The sequence below is a fragment of the Egretta garzetta genome, unplaced genomic scaffold (genome assembly GCF_000687185.1).
Source record: "Egretta garzetta isolate BGI_Z169 unplaced genomic scaffold, ASM68718v1 scaffold71, whole genome shotgun sequence".
Classification (NCBI taxonomy): Eukaryota; Metazoa; Chordata; class Aves; order Pelecaniformes; family Ardeidae; genus Egretta; species Egretta garzetta.
Genome location: NW_009258618.1, coordinates 48,436 through 74,103, shown reverse-complemented (window position 1 = coordinate 74,103; position 25,668 = coordinate 48,436). Strand labels below are relative to the sequence as shown.

At 49.1% G+C, this 25,668-nt stretch overlaps 1 protein-coding gene across 3 annotated transcripts in view; it reads right to left on the bottom strand.

Annotated features, from left to right (window-relative positions):
- TRAF7 (TNF receptor associated factor 7) overlaps positions 1 to 19,846 on the bottom strand; it is a 32,220-nt gene extending 12,374 nt beyond the window's left edge. The window contains exons 1-7 of one of the 3 annotated variants that reach the window (XM_035903540.1): positions 18,794 to 19,846; positions 9,553 to 9,671; positions 9,250 to 9,307; positions 8,024 to 8,115; positions 3,174 to 3,290; positions 1,791 to 1,883; positions 40 to 73 (exon numbers count right to left, since the gene is read on the bottom strand). In XM_035903540.1, coding sequence (XP_035759433.1) covers positions 40 to 73; positions 1,791 to 1,883; positions 3,174 to 3,290; positions 8,024 to 8,115; positions 9,250 to 9,307; positions 9,553 to 9,633 — 475 coding nt within the window. In that variant the 5' untranslated portion in view covers positions 9,634 to 9,671; positions 18,794 to 19,846. Of the gene's footprint in view, positions 1 to 39; positions 74 to 1,790; positions 1,884 to 3,173; positions 3,291 to 8,023; positions 8,116 to 9,249; positions 9,308 to 9,552; positions 9,672 to 9,769; positions 12,327 to 18,793 lie in introns of those variants that run through there. The other 2 variants (XM_009648079.2, XM_035903541.1) reach the window with 2 other exon arrangements.
- Positions 19,847 to 25,668: the final 5,822 nt, after the last annotated feature.

Here is a 25,668-nt window from a genome sequence, read left to right as displayed (position 1 = left end):
TGTTTTGGCTGCATTGCACAAGAACAGTTTTGTACTCACCAGATGTTAAGGCACATCTTCTACAAAATGTGTGCTGTGGAGACAAAGAAGAACAGCAGTGTCAGCGTAAACAATATTGGACAAATTATTCCCTCTGGCTAATGATGGGAAAGGTGGGAGATACCAAAGCCTGTGGCACAGGGGCCTCAGCAGCTGTTCTATCGGCTTTATAGCTCAGCGCGCTCTTCAGTCTGCACCACAGGGCAAAAACCAGCTGCCTGCTCAGGCAGCTAAGAGTGCAGCACAGGTCCTGTTCCTGAGAAGTATTAAGTGCGTGGTTTGAAGCTTTGAGGCTTCTGCCCTGTTCAAGATCAGGCCACAGTCACGGTGCAAGCCAAAGGCATGGGCATGTTCTGCCACACCCCTACCCTCCAAGCACGCGGTTTCTCTTCTTCATCCTCCACTTCGTCCATGTCATTCCTCTCGTTTCCCTGAGAAGTCCTCAAGGGGAAGGGGAAAGGGAATTCTGGCTTCTCCCGGTGCTTGGCCAGCCAGCCCATTGCATATATCCCTCTGTAGCTCTTCTAATGTAGCTGAAGCTGCCCTGCTCTCAGGTGGATGGGACAGCTGGTTTGTAAGCCCATTAAATGCACTGTAAATTTTGCCACTTTAAATAGCTCTCTATCTCTCCATTCTCAAAGCAAAAATGTAGGGTAACAATTTAACGTGATAAAGTAGCAAATTCAATCTAACAGGCTAATGAATATAAAGAGAAGAACAAAGGCTGCAGCATTTTACTGGTCCTGAACTTGCCCTGTAGGTTCTCTGGAGCCTCCTCAGCCACATTCCCCTGCCACAGGGCCAGCGCTTGGCAGCAGTGCTGGAGAGGCTGCAAGTCACTCTTCAGAGGTGTTATCTGCTGCCCTGCTCACGCGGCCTTTTCCTGCCCTGCACAGCTGCACAGTGCTCTCTCCAGAGCTGCCAAACCAGGACTGCAAATGAAGCCAGCCTGCTTCCTGCAGCAGATTTTTATTTCCTATATTAACCAGTAAATCTCAGTGTCTCCACGAAGAGCTACTTACTGAAATGGTGCAGCGAAACTACACCAACTTCCAACACCTTTGGGGATAGCACCCTCACAGCAATAAACAATCCTGCTCTCTGCTTTTGTTGCTACAGCTCCATCCTAGCAATCCGAAGCACGTCAGAAGCATTAGGGAGCCTGTCACAAAGCCATCTTTCTTCACATGTAGCACAGAAGCAGGAGTAATATACAGTTTCTATTAAATCCCAGTAAAATGGAATATAGAAGAATATTCTTAATACTCTGTGCCTTTCATTAGAGAACCTCAAATCCCTTTGCAAGCATTAACTAAATGAAGGTTCAAACCATTCTTGTTTTATAAGAAACACTTTCTTCACAGCTGAAGAGCAGCCAATCCTGGGGTGTGCAGGAGGCAGCAGCACTCTGCAGAGTCCTTCAGGGCAGGGAACGAGGAGTTTTAGACCTCACTGAAGCCACACCAAGGAGACTGAATGTGGCCAGTACAGCTCTCCTGGGAAAAGCAGACCCATTTTAAGCAAGCCCCAGGATTCTCTGGCTAACTGCAGTGTGCCTCACACACCCCGTTGCTGACTGGTTCAGCATCTCCGCTCCTATGCTGGCCTGGCTTCCCTGGGCAGGGGCTGCCTCATCTTTGGTCACTCAGGCTGACAGTCACTGGGGACAGCCACTGGGGACAGTCAGAGCTTCGCTATAGGTCATACAAGGACATCTGTGGAGCCCACACTCGTTACTTGGGGAACCTTACCCCACAGGTTGTGATGACTGGATCTTTAAACACACTACAGCACAGCTGGCAGCACAGCTTCACGGACGGTTGTTCAGCAAATACCAGCGGCTCCTGAAGAGGAGGAGAGAAAGGGACAGAGAGAGCACAAGGATTAGTCCCAACGGGATAGCCTCCAGCTCTGCAGATGGAACAAAACAACTCTTCAGCGGTGAGCCTTAGGGAGCCCGGGGCACCTGGCACACTAAGGGTTTCATTATTTTGAAATAAACTTTTGTCTGGATCTGCTGACCTTCAGTATGGAAGAGGTAGGGGAATAACGAAGTTGGGAATGGCTGGAGACCCTCAGCTCATCACGAACTGGGGGCCACCAGCACGTGACAGGTTCAGGACCCAACAGCAAACAGCACAGACCAACTTCTTTGCCAGAGTGACTCAAGTCACCAGAACTGCATAAGCTGCACTGCCTGGTACTTTCTGCTTGGTTGGACTGAATAAGTTTAAAAGCAATTTTAAAACGGCTTGCCCTTTTGTATTTTTGAAACATCCTGAAGGAAGGGCTCTTTCATTCCCTTATGAAGCAGAAACAACATTGTTTCTGCTGCAATGGGCCCATCTCTCCAGTTTTGTTTACCAACTAAGAGGGCCGGAGTGCGGGCTCTGAGCATGTCCTCCTGGAGCAGCTCAGCTCTCCGCTCCACGCCAGAGCAGGGCTTCACATTTCAGAGCATTTCAAATCAATCACTGCAGTTTGGCCTGTCTTTTCATCCTGTGCTGCTCTCAGAACTGCAAACACAACCCCCTGCATACCTAAATATGAAACACACACTTTTATCCCAGATCTGTGGCAAAATGCCACCTGACCTTTTATGCATCCAGTCTGGTGGGTCACAAGCTAAGCTCAGCTTAAAAGTGTCCTCCCCCAACAAGAGTCACATGTGGACAATTCCTTGTACCCTCCTGGGGCTTGCAATCAAGTCAGTGGGGTACCACGCAACCCTAAATACAGGATGGGGCTCTGAATCAGTGGGGAATTGTATTAGTCTTGCTGCCTGGGGCTAGACCACCAGCCTAAAGACTTGCAACCCCCTACTGCTCCGCAGAAGAGCCAGGGAATCACACATGGCTTTGCAAAGACTTACAGTTTTTCTGAGAAGCAGAAAAGCCTCACCATTGTCCCCTCTTTATGTATAGGGAAACGGTACAAAAGGAAGCAAGGGAACTTGCAGAAGTCACTGGTGGAAACAAAATTAAAACCAGGAGTCCTGACAGCCAGGCTTTTAGTTGCCAGACATCACAAAAATCTGCTTGTGATAGCCCTATGTACTCAGAAGAGTCCGCTAAACTACTCTTTTGACACTGAACTTCCTAATACTGCTCCTTCAGACAATCCCAAATACCTACTGGCTCCTCCTCTTCCTCATGGAGTGAGAACGTTGAGCGCAAGGACATGTTGGACTCAGAGTGCAATGAACGGACGGAGATAGCAGAGTCAGAGCGGCGTGGGGTGCTGATCGGAGGCTTCAAAGAGATAAAAACCAGCTCTTGTTATTGCAAATAACTCCCCCCGCTCCAAAACCCTATGCACAGACTTGAAGTGCAGTCCCCCCCCTCCACAAAACTCAGCTGCTCCATTTGTTCATCCACTCTGCCAAGCTGCATTGAGTGGCCCCCCAAAGTAGCACGTCTCGCTGCTGTCTGCCCTTCCCGGCAGCCGGGAACACTGCACCACGCTCAGAAACAGGACAGGCATCATTCAGGTTTAACTTACTAAACCAAGCTGACATCTAAATTCCAAGCACATAACTTTCTCAAAGGTGCATTTGTTAGTATACTTACCGTCCGCACCCACAAAGCAATGGTTTGGAAGAATTAATCCTTCACAGAAAGCTTTGTAAATCTCCCCCAGAGACAGCTACCAGCTTCTGCAATTGCGATAATCCCTGCAGCAGCACTTGTTGTTTCACTCGCTATCTAACTTCTGCCAAATTTCTTTGCGTAAGTGTGGAGACTTCCTTCTATTCAATTCAGCAACAGACTGGCTTTGTCGCTTCCTGCTCGGGAGGGGAGAGCTAAGTGGACATTGCACGCACCAATCAAGAAAAATCCCACCGGTTGCGGTGGCCTTGGGATTGGTTTTGAGGGAATGCTGCCACTGGAATATTAACCAGCAGCACATCTCTAAGGGTGGAATATCAACCAGCAGCGCATAGCCATGATGCAATTGGGCATCAAAGTGAAACCAGAGACAATTCAAACCACGGGGTGATTGGATTTGGGGGTCTGGAAGAACCAGTAGCACAGCCACTGTTGGGTTACTCTGGAAGAGATGCTGCTGGCAGACTAGGAAGATTGAGAGAAGCAATAAAAGTCTTCCAAGGAGCATAACGGGAGGACTGACAAAGAAAGGGCAGAACAAAGCCATAAGCTTCAGATGCTTAGCATCAAGAGATGACCAATGCCCAGGCTGCCTGCACATATCACACCTATATGTGGCTTGACTGTAGCCTGTATCAGTCGCAAACTCCTAGAAGTGCTGGCTGAAAGGAGCTCTGGAGATCGCTGGCCCTGCTGCCCACTCAGAGAGGGACTCGCCCTGGCCCTGCATCAAGTGAGCCCTGGCACTGCCCCGCTGCAATGGGGAAAGCTGCACAGATGAGACTCTGCTACCTCGGGTTCCTGTCTTGCACTACCTCGTGAGCAAAATGGTTTTTTTTCCCTCATGTTCAATCTGAACCTCACAAGCTGCATTTTGTGTGCTTGCCCAGGGTGAAAGTGTGTGACATCAGACCCGAGGACAGACAAAGGAATGCAAGAGGCCAGTGGGGCAGTCAGGAAATTCAGGAATGAAAGGCATAAGATGAGCTTCAGAGGCTGCTGCCTTCCCCAGAGACAGACTATACTGCAGCCTGAGCACAGTCCTTGCTGGGCTGCAGAAGAGGAGCAGACCAGGATCCTGATGGTTCTTCACACTACTTTGCTTCTTAATTTTTACGATACTTGGAGCCTAGGAGCTCAGAAGCGCTGTATCTGCTTAGAAGCCAAAGCATAAAGCTCTCTTTCTTAAAGAAAGCATATTTATTGGCTAAATATGTAAACCTTGAGGAGGAATGGTTATAACGAGGTAAATCAATTTTATGTGTACCCATTAATTTTATTATTTTCCTCTGCTAGTAACAGAAGTTATTAAAATAACAAGAATGACTGTGCATAGTTCCCATTCTGGAGGCGGCAGAGAGATCAGGACAGCAAAGGCAGGCTCTGAAGGGAGGCAGTTTTACCAAGAGCAACATCCTGCGTGGATCACCGATGGAGAGGAGGGGGACTGCAGCCCAATAGTACTTCCAGGAGGCAGGGGTGTGAGACACAGCTGAGCTAGGCTTGTGCAACACTGTGGGCTCAGCTCCCTGTGTCCTGACTGGGCTAACACTGGTGTAAACTACGCAGGAGTGAAACTGATGTGCTGAGAAAGGTCACTCCACTAGGGCTGTAGTGACAACACTGAATGGCAGAGGCGTGCGCTGGCGTTTACTGACCCTCTAGGTATCTGCAGCTTTTCTTTTTGCCAAGCAAACAAGGCTAAGATGCAAGAGACCTCAGCTCTACTGGATTAGTCACTGCACTGCTTCCCACTCCTGGCCTGGCTATTTAGTCTGAGCTTTGCCACACTAGGCGTGTGTAGAGCAGCCAGCACAAGGGGACTGACCGCAGGGTGCTCTTGCACTGCACACAGAATAACACAGCACAAGGACCACAGGACCCCCACCCTGTGGGCATCAGCCCAGACTGGGGGGGGGGCCCATATGCACCAAAGCCAAGGAGCGCCAGGCCCTGCTGCAGGGGCTAGGTGGCACAAGTGGCACTGCTTCGGCCAGGCTTGGATTTGGGAGGATCTGTCAGAAGGGTCCCACCTCCCTACATCTGTGCCAGGGTTATTTCTGCACCAAACATCAAGTCCATCTTCAAACAGCCCAAGGATGGAGTGCTCAACTGTCTTTTGATGGAAGATGGATAGCTTGCAGCTGGCTGGTAACTCAGTCAAGCCTCTGGTTCAGGGGTGAAGCTCCCTGTAAACAACTGAGACTTTGGACAGCCAGTCAGCTCTTCTTCCATTAGTACACATTTGTCCCAATATTCAGCTGTAATCTTTAGGCACAGTTCCCATCACGTCGGCTACAAAAGCAGCCTTCATGTGAAGGCTCTACCACAGTCCTCGTTCCTGCTCCCTGTAGGCATAGCAAGGCTGGGAACCCGTGGCACTGTTTTCAGGAAAGATGACAGGAGCTGCTCAGTAATCCCTGCCTTGCACACAGAACACACTGCTCTGCTTTCAGTTTCATTAACAGAAGCTTTAAAAAGAAAGAAGAAGGGGCGGTGGAGGTCACAGGAGGCTGACTCGTCTCCAGCTGTCTCTCTGATGCCTGACAAGCCCTTGGCAGCTTCTGGAGAAGGGAAAACTTAGCGATGAGGAAGGGAAATCCCAGATTATTTCTTGACAAAGCAAAGGAAGCTTCCTAAAAGGGTTAGTGAGAGTTTGTCTGGAGCAGCAGGCAGAGTGGGGCTGTGGCGCTGCTGGTTTGTTAGCACCTAGGGCTGCAGGCTGCTTCCTGAACTACTCATTAATCCTCTCGCTATTTTTGCATAAGAATATTTAGCACTCCAGGGAAGGTGTGCTGAGACTGCCCAAGAGGGCTGAGGCTCGGTCCTAGGAGAGATCGCTCATGCTCTTGGCTGCATGCCTCAGTTTGCCACACTGTAGTTTTCAAAGGAGTCAGGGGGCTTCTCCATCAGACGTGGCTAAATGTAATGCCCCCCGCACGCGCCGCTCCTCTGGAAAAATCCTCACCCGTGCTCTGCGACAACTGCACAGCTCATGAAAAGGGTGCAGCGAGTGCAGCACTCAGCCCATGAGACCAGTGCTGACAGCCAAGGGCTTCCTGGAACAGTGGCCCGGCACCATGGGGTCAGTGATGTGATGGAGAGTTGCATTTGCCAAGGACACGAGGCAAATGTTCAAAGGACTTTTTGAAAAAACAAACACACGCTCACATAAAACACAGCAAGATCTCTGAGCAACAGAAGGAACTTTATAGGATGCTGACAATAAAGCTCTTTGCAATGTGGTGTCAAATTTATTTTAAGAAGTGTTGCAGCTCCATGCTGCTGCTGACCCCAGTCTCTGCTAGTGCCTAACTTCAGCAGCAGCAGTGATCCATCTATCCCTGGCTTGGAAGCTGGGTCTCATAACCTGACAAAGTCTACAACTTACTTTGAGGAGCCAACTAGTCACATGGTTAAATCTTAAATAGGAGCTTGTAGTTACAAGATGTGGCTGGAGCACTAGGGATAGGAGAAGTCAAGGCCTCAGAGCTATCTGTCCATTCACTGAGGTTTGCTTTGCTGTTGCTGTTTTTGATTTGATTGATTTAGCGGATTTAATTTCTCTTTAAGCAGCTAACCCTGTTCAATCACTAAATTCCCCCAAAAGAAGCTACTCAGAAATGAGCATGATGAATGAGAAAGCTGGGTACAAAATTGGGAAGTACTTTTCTGCAAAGGTATTGCGAGACATGGGACTGGTTTGTGTGAGAAGACCCCGATGATGTAATTGTCAGGAGCAGAGCATAGCCTGTGGCATCTGACATCCCACTCTGCAGGTTTCAAACATGCTCCCTGCGGTCAGAAGCCCCATCTGGAGGTGTGGCATCTGACATCCCACTCTGCAGGTTTCAAACGGTCAGAAGCCCCATCTGGAGGTAGAAAAAGGAATGGATTTTCTGATCCTAACTGCAGGGCCAGCTGTGCTGCTGGATGGTCCATCCAAGACACCCTGATTGAGACTGACCATCCTCAGCCACAGCCCCCAAGATCGCTGACAGCAGCTCTGTTTTCTCCCGAGCTCAGGAGACCCAGAGCACACAGATCACTTCAGGAGGCAGGTACACCCTCACAAGCAGGCCTGCAGGATTTGTAGCTCCCGGGCTTTGTAACCACATACCATCTTGAAAGCACCATCAGCACCAGCCTAACACCCCAGGTCAGAAGCAGCCTCTGTGTCCCCACTGCACCAACCCCGGGAGCAGCCAAGAAATGCTGAGGCTGGTCCCGCCTCAAGTGCGGACATCTGCCTCCCATGTAACACAGTGCATGGGAATGACGAGGGAGGCAGGGAAGTCCAGAGGAGCACCCAATGTCCCTCATTTGACATATAATCAGCTAAGCCAGTCAGCAGGGCGGCTCCTGGCCACACTTACCATGCCATCGTCCTCATCTCGTGGGGAGTAGGTGAGTGTGCTGGAGGAGGACGGAGTCCGACGATGCTGTTTAAAAGTATTGGTCCCGTCAGCTTTAAAGCAAATTAAAAAAAAAAAATAAAAAAAAAATCAAGTATTTAGGCTCCTCAGTAACATTACCAAGCTACAGGTCAGTCTCTGTAGCTTTAAGTGTTCCTTGAAAAAGAAAAAGACTAGGGATTCCCCAATTCCAGTTCTTGACCTGGATACGTCAGTGCAGACAGAACAATCCTGATCTCTGATAGCTCACTGAAATGTATGCAGCCCTTTGAAGGTAGCCTGCCCAGGAAAGAGCACAGATAATATTCTACCGGGACCATAGGTTAAAAATACTATTAAAAGGAAACCTTATACCTCCACATATTTCAATCACTGACAAAAATTGCTTCGACCAAAGGAGGTCTGGATATTCCTGTAGCACAAGAGAAGCATGCTAAATTAAATTGGATATATTTGTATAAAGATAATATTACTGACTTATATAAAATTTTTAATGTAAATATTCAGGAGTCCAAAACCATCTAGAGTCCAGAGTCCTGTACAAATGTAATCCAAACACGTCCCGTTGCCTTATCTAAATCAGTGTCAAGTGCCACAGTTTATCTTTACTAAAGTAAGGATATTTTTATTCGAAAATGAAACCAGACCTCTTCCTACAGTCACGCCATGTGTCAGGGCTCAGACTCCTCACCTGCTGGGCTTTGAGGAACAAAGCACATGAATTTTAAACAAGCAGGGACACTTGCACCCCCTCCTGTCTGAGTTAGAAATGGCCATGGGGGTTTTACCAGTGTCCAGAGTGACTCACAGTCAGGCAGAGAGTGAAGATGGGAATTTTCAGTGCTGGTAACAATTGCATGAGAAGTCATGGAGATAAATAAGATTTGGGACTGAGCTCTGTATCAAACACTATTGTACTATCCTAATTTCAGCGAGGGCCTCCCAGTGGTACTGTTAAGTCTGCCTAATGGGAGAAAATTTCTGTGCACGCTCATCTCCATCATGCCTGGTGATCAGACACCATGTTAAATAACACTCGGCCTGCATAATACTAAAACCAGCACTTTGGCACCTGTCTTAAACACAGCGATTCTCCAAACAGCTTTATGATCTGTAAAAGAACAACAACTGGTAGGAATCACACATAGTGCTCTGGGGGAGAAGCTCGATGCATGAAATACGCTCACCCTTTGTGATGGTCGTCACAGCAGAGTAGGCTGGCCCGAAAGTTGTTTCCATTCTTGTCTGAAACATTGACAAAATGAAGGTCAGTGTGTATCACTGCAGCACAGCCCAAAGTCTTGCTACCTTTACTGAACTGGGGAAAAAATGTACATATATATTCCCAATTTTTCTCTGTGGATATTGTGATTTTTAGAGGCAAGAAAGTACCGTATTTTCAAAAGCCATCTTCATTTTCTCAAAAGAAGGGATGAGAATATAAGCAGCAGCCCTAGCCCCTATCCTCTGCCGACACTGCCGAGCCTTACCCCGTTAGTGTTTTCGGAAGTAGTGATGTTTGTTGTGCCACTGGAAAAACGATTGTAGCGAGCGTTCTTGTTTGAGCTCATAATCTAGGCCAGCACTTGTTAGTCATGGGAAGTCTGCTCTGTGGAAGAAGAAAGACAGAAAAAGAGTTAGGTTCATTGCACATATTATCCTGGGCTGGAAGAACAATGTCCCATAGCATTAAGTCCAAGTATTTACTTAAGCTCTCACATAAACCTGGATTTTCAGAAGCAAGTGGCAAGGTCAAAGTCAGGTTCCTTCAAATCATTCCTGGATAGGCATTCAGCATTTTCTAAAGATATGGTATCTTTTAAGGTGACTCCTTAATCACCCAAATACTGGAATACCCATAATTGTTAGCTGCCTTTACAAGTATACAACTGTTTTAACAGCAGATGAGACTTCTCAGGAGACTGCTCTAAGACAGACAGCATTCCCCTGGTCAGGACACACATCAATCTTTTAAAAACGAGGGTATGTACCAGTTGTGACTTGACAGTCCCAGCAGAGAAGAGCACTATGCAGGCTCTGTATCTGGTCCCTCCCCAGTCTGAGCATCAGAAAGCAGGTTACCTGCTGCTTCCCAAAACACTTTGCACAGAGCAGTGATTAGCAAGCAGAGGCCTAAAAGGGAGCCCCTTCCACAAGACACAGCAATTGTGAGCGAAGAGCAGACTGTACCACGGCAGGCAGAAGGATTTCAGCGGAGGCCACGGACACGAGCCTGATCTTTCAGCGTGCTGGGGAACTGTGAGTGCATGGAGGGCAGAAGAGGTCTCTGGATGTAAAGCTATACCAGTAAAACCCTTATCCCATTAAGTGTGAGGCTCAAGCTGAGCTGGCCTGGACTCCAGAGCCCAGCGAGCTTGTTCACGCACAGCTTTACAGCTCAGGCCACCTTCCAAGCACACGATAGAAACATCCCATTTGGTCACCCGGGGCTTTGCTTTAGCACAAGGGGTTGTGACTGCCTTCTTCCCTCCAGGACCACCCACCCCCAGATGAAGGAAGAGGAGCCCTGGAAGCTCAGCAGCCCCACATCCTCAGGTGGGTGGCAGAAAGGGATCCCAAGGGATCCCCTTTCCCACGCAGGCTGTGAGGAGCTTTCTGGTACTTCCAGCCAAGGAAACCAAAGCCTAAACTTCCCTGCATCCCCAGAACTTAAGGCTGCCTCATATTCGAAAGTGTGATTAGTGCAGGCCTCGTCCTGTTCTTGTGATGAACTCAGTGGGAGTTTTACTATTTAATTCAAAAGCCCTGGGCTGTACTGCTAAAAGCCAGGGCTAGATCTTAGCAGAAAGCAAAAAACCCATGTTTGATTTAGTTATATTTGCATTAAAGGAATTATTTCCAGCACAGTCTGATCTATGAGGTCAAGGAAACCATGAAAGAAACCTAACTTGGAGTTTGTGATTCTGGATCTCACTCCCAGTTTCTGCCCAGAAACAACCAGCAAAAGTCTGGATCATCACCCAGAAAGAGAAACCCTCTCCCCCCAGAAGTCAGCAGAGGGGCTCATTTATCTTCCTCTGTTGTTTACACAGTTTTTACTAGGTTCAAGTTTGCGAAGTCAAGTATTACACAATAATAATCTGCAGAAACACATGGAGTTTGCTTTCTTTAACCTCTGTTGAAACCTGATGCTGGCTTCAGGGCACAAAATTTTGCTGTTGTCCCAGCAAATCTGACAAGATGCTCTCAAAGAGTGTCCTTCAGAGCCAGGGTACCCATAGGAAGGAGCTGCACCTCCTCTCTGGCGCCGTATGGAGATGCTTCTGGCTTGAGCAGAAGTTTCCATCAAAGACAAGGGCTCAGCAGGGCACTGAGCTCTCCTCCCAAGCTGCCCCTTCATCCTTGCAGCTGAAAGGCACTGCTTGCACTCGCAGGTGTCGCAGCCTGCCCAAGGAGACAGGGACCCTGTGCTCCAGGAATAAGCTGCTCACAAAGAATCCAAATTAAGAGACCCGTTTCTGTCCAAGCTATAGTTAAGTCTTGTATACTCTCACTGCCAGCAGCAGAGTCCAAGGGCTAAGCAGACAGACAGCTGCAGTGAGGACAGACAGGCCAAAAATGGTTTACTAAGACATAACCAAAACCCTTTTTTACAGGAAAAGAGCCAACCACCCGCGAAGGGTGCCTCGGAAGAAACACCCCGCAGATGCCTGCGGCCAGCCGATGCAGAGCTCCCAGTCGCATTCAGACGTGCCTGCTTCTGGCCCTGGCTGAGATGGCACCGCTCTGGCCAGGCTTTCGCACTCCCGCTGCTCACATTTCCAACTTTTGGGGAGGTGAAGTGTCTTGGGTGTTTCTAGCAGTTGGTTTCTCTTATCTAAGGGTGACAAGCCTAACCTCCAAGCTCTTTATAAAACGGAGATTATTTTGATTTCTTCACTTTACAAAAAGGGAAACTGAGGCTCACAGAGAGAGATATGATCATGCAATGTAGCAGTGACCCAGGACTTGCCCCAGGCCTCCTTAGGCCCAGCCCAAGAGCATATGTACCTTTCCTGCAAGCCCCATCTGCTTGTGCACAGGGCCAGTTGCGTCCTGCACTCACGTTTTAAGCGTTATAAAGGCGACGCTCAGGATGTCCTCGACCAACACTCTGCTAATGGCCAAGAGCTCAGCCACGCCTGATGCAGCACTTCGTGTTGCTCGCTGCAGTTCTTTATCGGACAACTGTCAGGCAGCCAGATTACAGCAGCAGCACAGCCCAGGGAATCGCTACTTGGGTCTAAACTCTGAAAAATGTTACAGCCTAAAACATAACAAAACCAAAAAAACAAAACCAAAAAAACAAAACCAAAAAAACAAAACCAAAAAAACAAAACCAAAAAAACAAAACCAAAAAAACAAAACCAAAAAAACAAAACCAAAAAAACAAAACCAAAAAAACAAAACCAAAAAAACAAAACCAAAAAAACAAAACCAAAAAAACAAAACCAAAAAAACAAAACCAAAAAAACAAAACCAAAAAAACAAAACCAAAAAAACAAAACCAAAAAAACAAAACCAAAAAAACAAAACCAAAAAAACAAAACCAAAAAAACAAAACCAAAAAAACAAAACCAAAAAAACAAAACCAAAAAAACAAAACCAAAAAAACAAAACCAAAAAAACAAAACCAAAAAAACAAAACCAAAAAAACAAAACCAAAAAAACAAAACCAAAAAAACAAAACCAAAAAAACAAAACCAAAAAACCAAACCAAAACCCCAACCAAAAACCTCAAAACCAAACCCAAGACCGTCTTAAAAACAGGGATCTGCATAATGTTTTCCGCACATTTGAAAGCGCTGTCCTGGCCGTTTGCAAATGCCAGATCCCTCAGATCACGGAGACGTGCCGAGTTTAAAGCTGGGTTCCAGCAAGTGAGAAGTTTGGCATCAGCCATCAGGATCCTTTTATTCCTCCCAGGGGTTCCTCCGTGCACAGACAGCAGAAGCACGGGGGGGCGGGCGGGGGAAAGGGCAGACAAAGCTTTTGGGTAACACACTGGCTGTGCCCCCATGAGATCCGAGCCCCACTCAGCCCCTTGCTCCCTTGCAACCTTGGGCGAGCCACTGGAGCTCTCTGCTCCCTCCCTGCACAAGTCTCTTTAGTTTACCTCTTTTGCACAGTGTATCAGGACTACAAAGCCTGAAGATGAAAGGATCTTTGGATATTTGTGCAGTGTCTAGCACAAAAAGGTCTCCACCTCAGCTGGGGCCTCCAGACGATGCAGTGCTCATAAATAATGTAAAGCCAGTACTTCCATGAGCGATGACACAAACTGCCACATTTCCTGCGATTTCATGTCTCAAGGTTGCATTATCTCAGGTTGAGTAACATGCACGTATCCTTACAGTTCCCCTCCTGTATAGGTTCCCTACGCCTAATGATACAGCTAAGCTCACCAATCTCCAATGGAGAAGGGATTCAGCGCCCTCCTCCTCCTCCCACGTTGGGGTGGATATAGAGGGACGTGCTTTTCAGAAGGGAATTCATGATTCAGAGAACCTCAGCAGCATCTACCCAACCACCCCTATCCTGCACCACTTGCAAGGAAAGAGCAGGGGATGGTCCTACCTCACCAGTCGTGACAGCATTAAGGGAACCTGGCATATCAACTATTCCTACTGGGTTTTTAAGGCAAACAATCACTCCCAGATGGAAAGAGAGGAAGCCCATCCTTATGGAAGATTGTGGGCTGTCTGGACACGCAGGCAAAAGCTTCATCCCTTTCCCATTTTCAGGGTATGTACTGCCTTCAAACATAACAGATGGAGACTCAAAAAGGCGATGGGAAAGCACTCACTGTGGAGCAGAGAGACAGGAAAAAAACAAGAATGGGGACAACGAACAGTTTGAGTAGTTTTGTAGTATCATTAAACGTAGGATCTGATGTGCAACAAACAGTGACATACAGGCAGTTGGGCTACTGCAGTCAGGGAGTTATGGCCCGCCAGCCAAGGATGAGCATGACCCTTTAAATAACTGCCTTTGAAACTTCTGTGCCGGTGTCCACCGTGGTGCGGCTCACGGGGCAACCCAGCAGGGCACAGAACTGCTGACTGCTGAGAGGCGGTGAGGAGGCACATCTCAAGTTTCACTCTGTCCCAAAGCCCCGCTGAAACTGATGCAAAACGCCTTCCAACTTCAAGAGATCTTGGATAAATCCAAAGTGAGGAAGGGAACGCAGGCTGGAATACAGGGATTTCCCACTCATTGTTTATAAGCATGTCCTGCACTCTGCAGCTTGGCTGAGCAACCTATCTGCAAGCAGCAGCAGGGAGCCTGCTTCGTGTCTTCCCTGAGCAGAAACCAGAGGAATGCGAGCAATGGAAAAAACGTCAAGTGGAACATCAGCCAGGCTGCGGAACGCCAGCTACCACATGAATATCTGATTTCAGCCCAAATCTCTGCAACCACCATATAAAGGAAGCATTTCAACAGAGCAGACACCTCTCTAGAGCACTGTCTGACAGCTTCTTCACATCTCAGTCTTCCAAGAGGTACTGAGAAAGGCCTTTTCCAACTGGTTGCAAACAAGTTAAAAGGAGGCAGAAAAGAGCTGATGGTGTCGACATTAATACCAGCTTCCTACAGCACTTGAGAAAATCTCCACCAGATCTCAGAACCTTGGCTTGGCATCTGAACCCTGTCAGCTATGCTGTCCTGTGCTTCCAGGCCCAGAGGACGAGCATCCCTCCTGGGTGGCTGGTGTCCCTCCTGGGGGCACCCTGCCCCGGCCATGGGCGGCTCCTGCCCCTGCTCCGACTGCAGGCAGAGCGCCTCAGCCTGCAGGGTCCAAGCAGAACCGTGTCCTGAGGAGATGCAGATTACGACACAGTAAAAGTATCAAATATTTTGTGTTACAAAACACGTGCACTCTGTGACCTAGAAGAAAAAACTAAGATTTACTGGAAGTCACGGAATCCTTTGGCTTGCTAAGTCCTTCTCAGATGACCAAATACAAAATCCAGAAATCCCCTGAGCATCTCCAGCAGCTCCGCAGAGCAGCAGGTGAGAAGCCCTCATTCACCCAATTTTCTGGCCCAGGACTCTACAGGGTCAGGTTATGATTTACAGCAAAACAGGTTGCAGAGGCACCCTGACACCTGCAGTGAGAGGACAGGCTCTGTTTGCTCTGAAAAGACATGGACTTCTGAAAGAATTTGTGCGTCCTGGCAGCACAGCAGCACAGGGCTGCCCTCTAAACCAGAGAGGCATGCGTGGACCCCAGTTTGCAATCCCAGCCTGTGATCCAGACTCTCCTTGCCTTGAGTTTGTTTGTTTGGTTTTTTAACATGCAACTTTAGAGTGTTTTTGACAGTAAAAAAAAAAAAAAAAAAAAAAGAGGGGGAAAAAATCTACCCTGAAATAAGGAAGCTGTGGGGACCCGCTATTTGCTAAATCACACGGCTGACAGTAACCAGAGGCGAGGGAGGGGATGGGCTAGGATTCAGCATTTGCACACCACAGGAATCAGCTCAGGTTTTTAAGACTCAGCAATAAGAAAAGACTTAAAATTCCTACTTTAGTAATCCAGGCAAGGAAAAACCTGACCAGTAGTAGTTGTACAGACAGCTGGGGAAAGCAGTGCTCCTTCTCCCCACTGCGGGGGCCAACAGGATCAGCAACAGCTGGATGTTTCATGCCGCTGCCAACCCCATCGCTGCACCTCAAAGCAGGGAGGGGAATCACCCCCAGGACAAGTGTCCTGGCTGATCCTCTGGCCATGCCAAAGAGTTTGCCCATGAGAGAGGTCTGGCGGGGCCGGCACAGGTACCTCAAGGGTCTCCTCTCCTCTTGGCCCCCAGAGTGCATACACATACCTGGTTATTCCCAACACTCACCAAAAGTTCCTTACAGCCAAACTCAAGATCAAGGCCAAGGCTCTGAGGGGGGATGTGGCATGAGAAGAAGGAATGGCAGAGTATCTCGTCCTTCACAAACATCACGTAACCTGCCTGGTCCCAATTAGGACCCAGTTCCTAATGTGGGAAACACACCATCGCAGGCACATTGGCACTGCTGGGGTTTGTGCTCCGGCTGCTCTCCAGTGCAAGACACAGGCACGGCACCAGATCCCACAGGTGAAACGAGGCATCATGGCAGAGTGGCTGGCAGACACAGTGGCCCATCGCAGAATCCCAGAATGGCAGGGGACCTCAGGAGATCACCCAGTCCCACCCCCCTGCTCAAGCAGGCTCACCCAGAGCAGGGGGCACAGGACATGGTCCAGGCAGGGGTTGAATATCTCCAGAGAAGGAGACTCCACAGCCCCACTGGGCAGCCTGGGCCAGGGCTCGATCACCCTCAAAGTCAAGAAGTTCTTCCTCACGTTCAACTGGAACCTCTTCTGCTTCAGTTTGTGCCCATTGCCCCTTGTCCTGGCACTGGGCACCACTGAGAAGAGTCTGGCTCTGTCCTCGTGACACCCACCCTTCAGATATTTGTACGTGTTGACGAGATCCCCTCTCAGCCTCCTCCAGGCTAAACAAGCCCAGCTCCCTCAGCCTCTCCTCGTAGGGGAGATGCTCCAGTCACCTCATCATCTTTGTAGCCCTCCTCTGGACTCTCTCCAGTAGCTCCTCATCCTTCTTGAACTGGGGAGCCCAGAACTGGACGCAGTGCTCCAGATGGGGTCTCACTGGGCAGAGCAGAGGGGGAGGATAACCTCCCTCACCCTGCTGGCCATGCTCCTCTTGATGCGCCCCAGGTTGCTATTGGCTTTCTTGGCTACAAGAGCACCCTGTTGTGCTCATGGTCAACTTGTGCACCAGGACCTCCAGGTCCCTCTCGACAGAGCTGCTTTCCAGCAGCTGCCCAGTGTCTCTTTGCCCACGCTCTTTCCAGCCCATGCTGCACAGTGCCTCTTCACCAAGCAAACTGCAAGCGTCTCCTCCTTATGCAATCAACAGCCTGTAAAGCTCAGTGACATGTCCTACATGTGCTTTGTTCTTTTTTTCCCCTCCCTCAGTTCATTGAAGCCGTCTCTAAGGTTATGAACCCCTGCGGAAACTACTGGGCTGGCAAAATCATCCACAGCAGGCGCGTTTGCTGGAGAGCGAGGCCAATGTGTGCAGCTGGCCTCGTGAGAAAGGCAGGCATGGGGTTATCCCGCTCCTGCTGGGAACAGGCTGTGGGTGATGTGAATTTCCTTATTTCACAGCCTGGGTATCTATGGCACAAGACACAAACTTCCGTTCCTCTTACAACATCGTGGCCAGAATAGGAAGGGTTACACATCGTTGAGAGTATTGGTACATTACTGGGGAAATACTCTGACAAAAACTAAAATGCACCATGCTGCTCCCACAGCCCAGCTCTACAGGTCAAGGTCAACGGCAAGGCAAGATGGTGCCGAGAGCAGGGGGTCTGCGTTTGTGGTAGTCCACGTGGTGTAGCCACCATCGTCCCCTGCTGCACTGCAAGCTCTCCCACAGCCAGGTCTCCTCTGGGGGAAGCAACAGGGCTAGTAAATCCAGTCCAGTTTGGGCAGGCTCTTTGGGCACTTTGTTCTTCTGCAGCACCAAGGCGTTGCCCAGACTTCTACCTGTGAACTGATTCTCAATGGCCCACAGCAACCTGGAAGGGAATGTCTCAGACCAAAGCACAAAGGAGATAAGATTCATCACTTCAAATGCCAACTCTTATATGGAGACAACCATGGGACAGTCACTCTGGCTTTCCTGGTCAGTGTCTCTGGTGGAAACAGCACTCATTTCATAAGTGCTTGTGAACGTCATGAACAGGGCTTAAAGAACATGGCAACAAGGACTATTCAGCATCTAGTCTGACTTGTAAAACACGGGCTGTAAGAACGTGCATGAGCTACAGCAGATGACGGAGATAGACATCTCTCAGTGCGGTCACAGGACAGGAAGCAGAGGGTGGAGCTCAATGGTCGCTCCTCAGGTTAGAGAAGGCTAAGCAAGGGCTCCTCCAAGAACCACTGCTGAATAAGCTTTGTCAAGGTCATAGGTGAAGATGTTGAATAAAGAGCGAGCAGAGAAATTGCCAAGTTTTCAGATGACACTAAGGTCCTTTGAGCAGTCAAATACCACGGTGACGGTGAGGAACTCAAGAACCACCTCACAAAACTGAGGAGATGAAAAGGTTGCAGTTGAGCTTTTACAGAGATAAATGTCAAGCAATACATCTAGGGAAAATAACGAAAGCAGGCCTATGCAATGCTCATTCCCGATCTGGCAGCTACAATGCAGGAAAAAGATGCTGGAGTCTCCGCAGACAGTTAGCTGCAATTCTCAGCCCAGAGGACAGCAGCAGACAAACAAGCCAACGAAATGCTGAGCACCATCACAAAAGCTGTGGAGAACAACTGTGAGAGCATCATTTGGGTGCTACAGAAAGCCTTGACGGACCTGTCTCCCAAGTACCGTAACAGTTCTGTTTTTTGCTTCGGAAGAAGGCCACAGTGTAGTTAGAGAAACTTCAGGGACTGACAGATAAAACAATCAATGGGACGTAGTCCCCAATCCAACTACTCTGAGCAGTGGGAAAATAGGAGGCAAATGGATGGTAGAAAGTGGCCAGGTTCATGTGCTCTCCATTAACAGCATCCATTTTCGGAACTGGGTCTAGGCAGACCGATGCTCTGACCCAGCTGGGCATTTCTTACATTCTTAGGGTGACCTCTCTGAGACCAGGCTCATACACCAAGAGGTGCAGCCAGTGCTAGAGGAACGTAAAACGCAAACAGCAGTTGAGCCTTACCAACAGAGCATGGCATTTCATCTGGTGGGGCTTTGCTTCTGTGGAACAGAAAGAGTCTTTTTACTGTTTACAAGTTTTTGCATTGCTCTTGAAAGTTACACAAACTTTTCCGAGCTACTCAAAGTGAGACCACTGTACTGAGCTGTCATCAATAAAAATAAAAGTGCTATTTTTAATTGCTGCTACTTTTACCAGCTCTTCAACTGACTGCAGAGCTGGAAGAGCACATTCAACAGCTGTTTGAACGCTGTCATTCCTTTGTGCAAATGCAGTTCAGAAAGGGAAATAATTTTGTATTCCTAAAGGCTAATGAGTCCTTGGGATAGAAAAACTTTTTGCAATACTTCACATTAAAACCTGAAGTGGTAACTTTCAGATGTGCCTGTAGTGGGATCAGAAGTGATTGCTCTGGTGGAACAAAGCATGTCACTTTTCCCCAAAGACCTAAAATCAAGTTAGAAGTTTGCAGAACAGAGGCCAATGTTCAGTGCTGTTTCCATTGACACAAAAGCCATACTCAAAGCTTTACTTCCATTTTAGGAAACCTGGAAGCATCCACCTACTACCCCATTTTTCTTACGCATAAGGTCGCAGACCAGGTTTTGGTAGTGCCTGACCCCTGCACCCGAGATTAGCCTGACTTGGCTCAGTACCTGGCTACCAGGCTGACAGAACCAGGCACGCTTGGAGCTCTTCCACACAAGGCCCTTAAAGAAAGGTGCTTTAAAAGTCAGCCCAAACACTACAGTGCTGCATGCTGTTCCTTTCACAGCTTGCGATCCTTCTTCCCACATATTCACTCAAAGAACAGACCCATTTGGGGACTTTCATATCATTAAATTGTGGATTTGATTAAGAAAAAAGAAAAAACCAAGCCAATCCAGCCCCCAAACCAACAACCTCCTATCCCTCCAAGACAAAAATCTCAGTCCTGCTGCTGTTTCCTGAGAGGGAATGGGTATCTCCTCTGTGCAAGGCAGGTCATGATACAAGATATCATTGACACAAGGCATCTCTGAAGATATCATGCCAACGGTATCCTGGGCTGCATCCCCAGCAGCGTGGCCAGCATCGAGGGAGGGGATTCTGCCCCTCTGCTCCACTCTGGTGAGACCCCTCTGGAGCCCTGCGTCCAGCTCGGGGGTCCCCAGCACAAGAAGGATGTGGACCTGCTGGAGCAGGGCCAGAGGAGGCCACTGAAATGATCCGAGGGCTGGAGCCCCTCTGCTACGGGGAAAGGCTGAGAGAGTTGGGGTTGTTTGGCCTGAAAGAAAGAAGGCTCTGGGCAGATCTTATTACAGCCTTTGAATACTTAAAGGGGGCTTATAAGAAAGATGGGGACAATCTTTTTAGCAGGGCCTGTAGCAATAGGGCAAGGGATAATGGTGTTAAACTAAACCAGGGTAGGTTTAGACTGAATATAAGGAAGAAATTTTTTATGATGAGGCTGGCGAAACACTGTCACAGGTTGCCCAGAGAGGTGGTGGAGGCCCCATCCCTGGAAACAATTCAGGGTTGGGTTGGACGGGGCTCTGAGCAACCTGATGTAGTTGAAGATGTCCCTGCTCATTGGCAGGGGGGTTTGGACAAGATGGGCTCTAAAGGTCCCTTCCAGCTCAAACCATTCTATGATATCATACTTCAAAAGCTAAGGATAGTCACCGACACAAATCACACCAGAACTGGTGCTAACTGGTCTTCCTCAGCCTTGTGGCTGCTGAGACCCCACGGGGTTCTGCAGACCAGCTGAGGCTCTGCTGCTGGTTCCCCTGCTGCAAAATGGCCTGCAGGAATCTGGTAGATAGATGGGCTTGCAACTCATTTTAAAAAAAACCCTTAAGCCATGCCAGGTCAGCAGCAAAGCCTGGTTCTGCAGAGATTCAGCCTCTGTCCTGGCAGGGCAGTACACGAGGAAGCAAAGCCTCTGTTTGGAGAGCTTCAATCTTGGTCGATCGGTTCAGGAGCAGCACAAGCTAACACAGAAAATCCCCATACAAACAGACCCTGAACTCCCTTGAGCACCTCTCACCTCCGCGCTGCGTGGTGCTAACATGAGCACTTCAGCAAGGCTGTGACCGAGACTTGCCCACAAAAAACCAGAAACTAGTCCATCCTCATCCATTCTTGTCCCACCCTTGACCAGTAACTTACCAAAGTTCAAAAGCCTGCTCTCAGCTGGCCTGGGAAAGGAGTTAAACACCAATAAATGTACTAAGATTTTAGCAGACGCTGCATCCTGTCTCCTCCAAGGAAGCTTCTCTTGCCTGCTCGTTCTCCTTTCCTAGAGCCACCCTGCTAGACCCAAGGCAATCAGAGTTTCTTCATTACTCCATTCTGCAATTGCGGTGCAGTCACTGAGGGTTTTTCCAACTGCTTCGCCTCACAGGTGGCTGCACTCCTCTGGAAAGGTTTAACCGCTCCTATCGCATTATGGGATTCTTCCAGATTAAAGTCCTAAGAAACCTGAGCCCATAATCATTGCTCCAAACGCATAAAGTATCGCTTCCACCCCCTGCTCCCCCCAACATCCTCCAAAGCTTGGAAATTCATGACACGCTCTTGCTGTGCCCCCTGGGTGCAATTAGACCATGTTAAAGAGCCATCTGAAATGCATCAGCTCCTTCACAAAAAACCCCAACCAAACAATCCAGTAAGTTTCAGTCACCTGCTTTTTTGCTGTACTGTCTCTCCTTGGACTTTGCCACTGAGAACAAGCAGAAGAGCACAACGCAAGACAGCTATGTTCGCTGCTAGGGAGTGTTAGCCAGCGACTGAGAAAGGGAGAAAACCATAGTGCTTTACAGGTAGCCTGGCAGCTGGGCAAAATACAATCAAACTAGCGACGTCCTGCCCCTTGATGAACAAGCATTGAATCCTCGATTCCTGAAGAAATCAGTGGATGTGGACACTTCCACCACGGCAAATCTACTGACAACTTTCAGACAGAAGGACCATCCAGTGCCCCACAGCCACCTAACACCATGCTAGGAAAGCTGGATTTAAATTACTCCCCCGGTGTACCATTAGCAGCTGTACCGTCGCCACGATGACTTAGGATGCAAGGGAGAGGCAGCGGGAGATAGGGCCTCTTCTCGCAAACCTGGCTTCTCTGCTCACAACTTCACCTAAAGAATATCAAGGATTTCCTATTTCTGAAACCACCAGAAGCAACCTCAGAAAACGCTTGCTGGGTGGTTGCACAGCCATGCGTTACACGTCCTTGCAAAGGTCACTCTGAAGGATCACAAAAATCAGCATAATACAGCTCCAGCTAGCTGGACAGGTGACAGGTACCCACTTCTAAACTGGCGCTGGATTTGACATACCTCCTGCTTCTACGCTAAGATCTAGAGGCAGGCATGAAAACAGTTCCTCCCTCACTACTGTCCACGACCGCTGAAGCACAGCAGCCTCCCGGGGAACGCTGCTGACACAGCCCCGACATCCAGCACCCAGGGCAAACAATTTACCTTGCAGGAAACTCACCATCGTCTGCCCAAGCTGGCACGGAGTGGCAAAGCCCAGCAAGACACTGCCATGACTAAGTTCCTGAGTCGCGGGCAGGCTTTTCCTCAGTCAAAATGTCTCTTTCGCTATCTGTGTGCGTGTATGTGTGTATCGCTCTCAAGTGATGTAAACAGAAAGGCATGCAGAGCAGTGGGCGATATGTAAATTCAGCTGGAAAATCCCACAGCTCAGCCAATCTCCGAGCTGCCTCACAGCTTTGCCCTGGCTGCTCTGAGACTGAAGAGGTTTAGTCCGGTGCAGAAAAAAACACCCCTCTCTTAGCGCACACAGATTTATTCCTCTGATCAGAGAAACCTCCAGAGACAGGATGGCCCATCGCTCACTTTAAAGGGAGTTTGAGTTTCTCACCCTCTTTAGATAGTTTCCAAACTATTCATAAAACTATCATAGAATCACAGAATCCCAGGTTGGAAGGGACCTCAAGGATCATCTGGTCCAACCTTTCTAGGCAAGAGCACAGTCTAGACAAGATGGCCCAGCACCCTGTCCAGCTGAGGCTTGAAAGTGTCCAATGTGGCAGAGTCAACCCCTCCCCTGGGGAGATTATTCCAGTGGGTGACTGTTCTCATGGGGAAAAATTTGCCTCTCACATCTAATGGGAATCTCCCCAAGAGAAACTTGTGTCCTCTCCATGGGACTCCTTGTGGAAAGGGAGTCTCCATCTTCTTTGTAGCTACCTCTCAGGTACTGGTACATGGTGATGAGATCCCCCCTGAGCCTCCTTTGCTCAAAGCTGAACAAATATCAAGCAGCCTAACAAACAGCAACACAGCCTTTGCTTGTAGGGACAAACTGGATTTCCCTAATCCAGTTAACTAAGAATTGCCACAGGAGGCAGAGCTTTTCTGGGCCAGTGAGCAGGGCTCACCCGAGAGACAGACACTGACAGTGGGTGACTTCTACTGCTTGGATACCCACCCCACGCAGGAGAATGATGTGCTGAGGCTCTGTCAGGAGCAGGCACTGCTCGGAGAGCCCTTGCCCTGTGCCAGCACCCAATACACCTCCTGCAGTTTTACACAAAGCAGCAAGGTAACTCTGACAAAGCTCTGAACTCAGGCTGGCCACTGCCTTGGGCTCCTGAGGGAGTTGCTGAGCTTGAGAGAAGGGCAACGCATACCCCTGTAAGCAACCACCCGCCTCCTGCCAGGTGGCCACTATGTCCCCAATCCATGGACACAGGGCCGTGCCAGTGTGTGCCTCATCATGCCCATGGCAAAGAAGTACAGCCAGCGAAGACAAGGGGCATAATAATCAGGAGGGAAGAGTTCTGACAGACTGAACTTGTCCACATAATCTGAGTATTTACTTAGTGAAACTAGGAAGGATTTTCTCACAAATGCCTTTTGCCTGGCACAGCTGGGCTTGGCTGAGACAACATGAGAGGCAGGTATGATCACGCTTCGGGAAATGCCACAGTCATGGCTAGCGGGGGCTAGGAAGGTCCCGCGGAACAGGCAAACACGCAGCCCACGAGGTGCCTAACTGCTGAACGCCAGCTGAAGTCAACTGAAGCTGCAAAACGCTCAGCACTGCTCAGGACCAACCCCGGCTGACAATACAGCCACTTCATGCAGGGCAGAACAGGCACCAGCACCATCACATGGTGCTTGGCAACGCCCCAGCAGCGGGGTTGTGTTTGTGGAGCCCCAGGAAGGGAACGGTTGACTGCAGAAGGGCTTCAGTCTGGGGACACAAACACATGTGGTGCTTCATGAGGGTCATCTGAGGCTGCACTGCCACAGGAGCAGGCAGTCATGGGCCCAGCCCCACCACTCTCGCACTGCAGAGTGTCTGGTATCCCCATGAGATCCCTTGGGTCAGAGAACCAAACTGCCCGAAAACTACAGATTTGGCTTTTTTTTTTTTTTTTCCCTTGGGTTCAATCAACATCGTGAAAATTTATCATTGGGTGTTATCAGTGAAGGTACCTGCATTCCCTGACTGAACGTTCTGGTCACTCTGGTTTGACTTAGGTTTCCCACTGCCACTTGCTAATATTTAACCTCCCTCATCGTGAAACGTTCCTTTCTGCAGGACAGTCTCACCTGCAAGCGATCTGCTGCTGCACACTGCAGCAAAGCAAACCGCAAAGCCGGAGCTTTCTGTGTGGTCATGGCTGGATTTACCCTGGCTTTTCTCAGCCTTACTCGAGACCAGCAGTGCTCAGGGTGGGGGACCCCAGGACTCGGAGGGGGACCCAGCAGACTGCAGACAGTTCCCTGCTCCTACAGTTTTCTGCAATGACACTTAAGGAATCCCAAAACTCTTTGATCTTCTGCTCCCTACATGTGCAATGAGGACAGCGCTCTCTGTTCTCTCGCTCCTTGTCAATGGGGTGATGGCCTGCTCTGCAGATGTGTGGTTAGTAGACTCCTGTACAGTACTCGATACAACGCAGCCCTGGTTTTTGGGGGTTATCTTCACAACAACGCACTTTCTGTGAACTACCTCCCCTCCTCATGCAGCTCCCAGGGAGCCGTGTAAGGGCTGCCATGGACATGGTTGACGTTCTCACGCCACTTGCCCTTAGCAAAGGCTTTCTGGAACCGTCCTTGATGCCCACAGACCTCTCCCTGCAAACCCAACAAATGCCGTGGGTGTAAGCAAGAGTCACCGACAGAAAAACGCTCGAAGCCAAAATGCCACAGCCATTTAACGGGAACACTAACTGCTTAAGACAGATTGAAAAGAATACATCACCGGGGTGAAAAAAGAGGCAAAATTAAAGTGCTGGGATTGAAACAAAGTGTTTGGCAATGTTGTCAAAGTTAAAAAAAAATAACTGGAGGCCAGAGTTCCTTCACAACTCACCTATCCCCTAGAGGGTGCAATAGCCTGAACCTGGCTTGCTACAGACATACCAAACCCAACTGAATTATCTGCCATCTTTCTTCTCATGCTCATCGGACCCCAGCAGAGCCCATCTGAGCCGTTGTCTTTAATGCCGACAGAGCTCAAAAGCAAGCTGAACTGCAAGGAGGTCCTCACTTCTGGCTTTCACGCAACACAACAGGATCGCCAGGTCACAGACACGGATCAAACCGGATAAAAGCGTTTTGACAGCAAGCCCGTCGGAGCGCAGCGGCTGTGCGCTGGCAGTAGAGTAAGGCAGAACCAAACAGTGCGCTTGAAGTGGAAGGGCGATAGCGCAATTGCGCTGCCTGCTCGGAAAGGAGATGTGTAATTGCCTCGGGGCAGTTACGGAGAGCTACCACCAAATACCCTACGTTGTGCAAGTTGGGAAAGCGAAGCACAAGGCAACGCGGTTACGGGGAGGTCGGGAGAGAACCGTCAGCAACACGTGCCACAAGTCGGACAAGTCATGGAGCAGAAAAAGGCAAAAG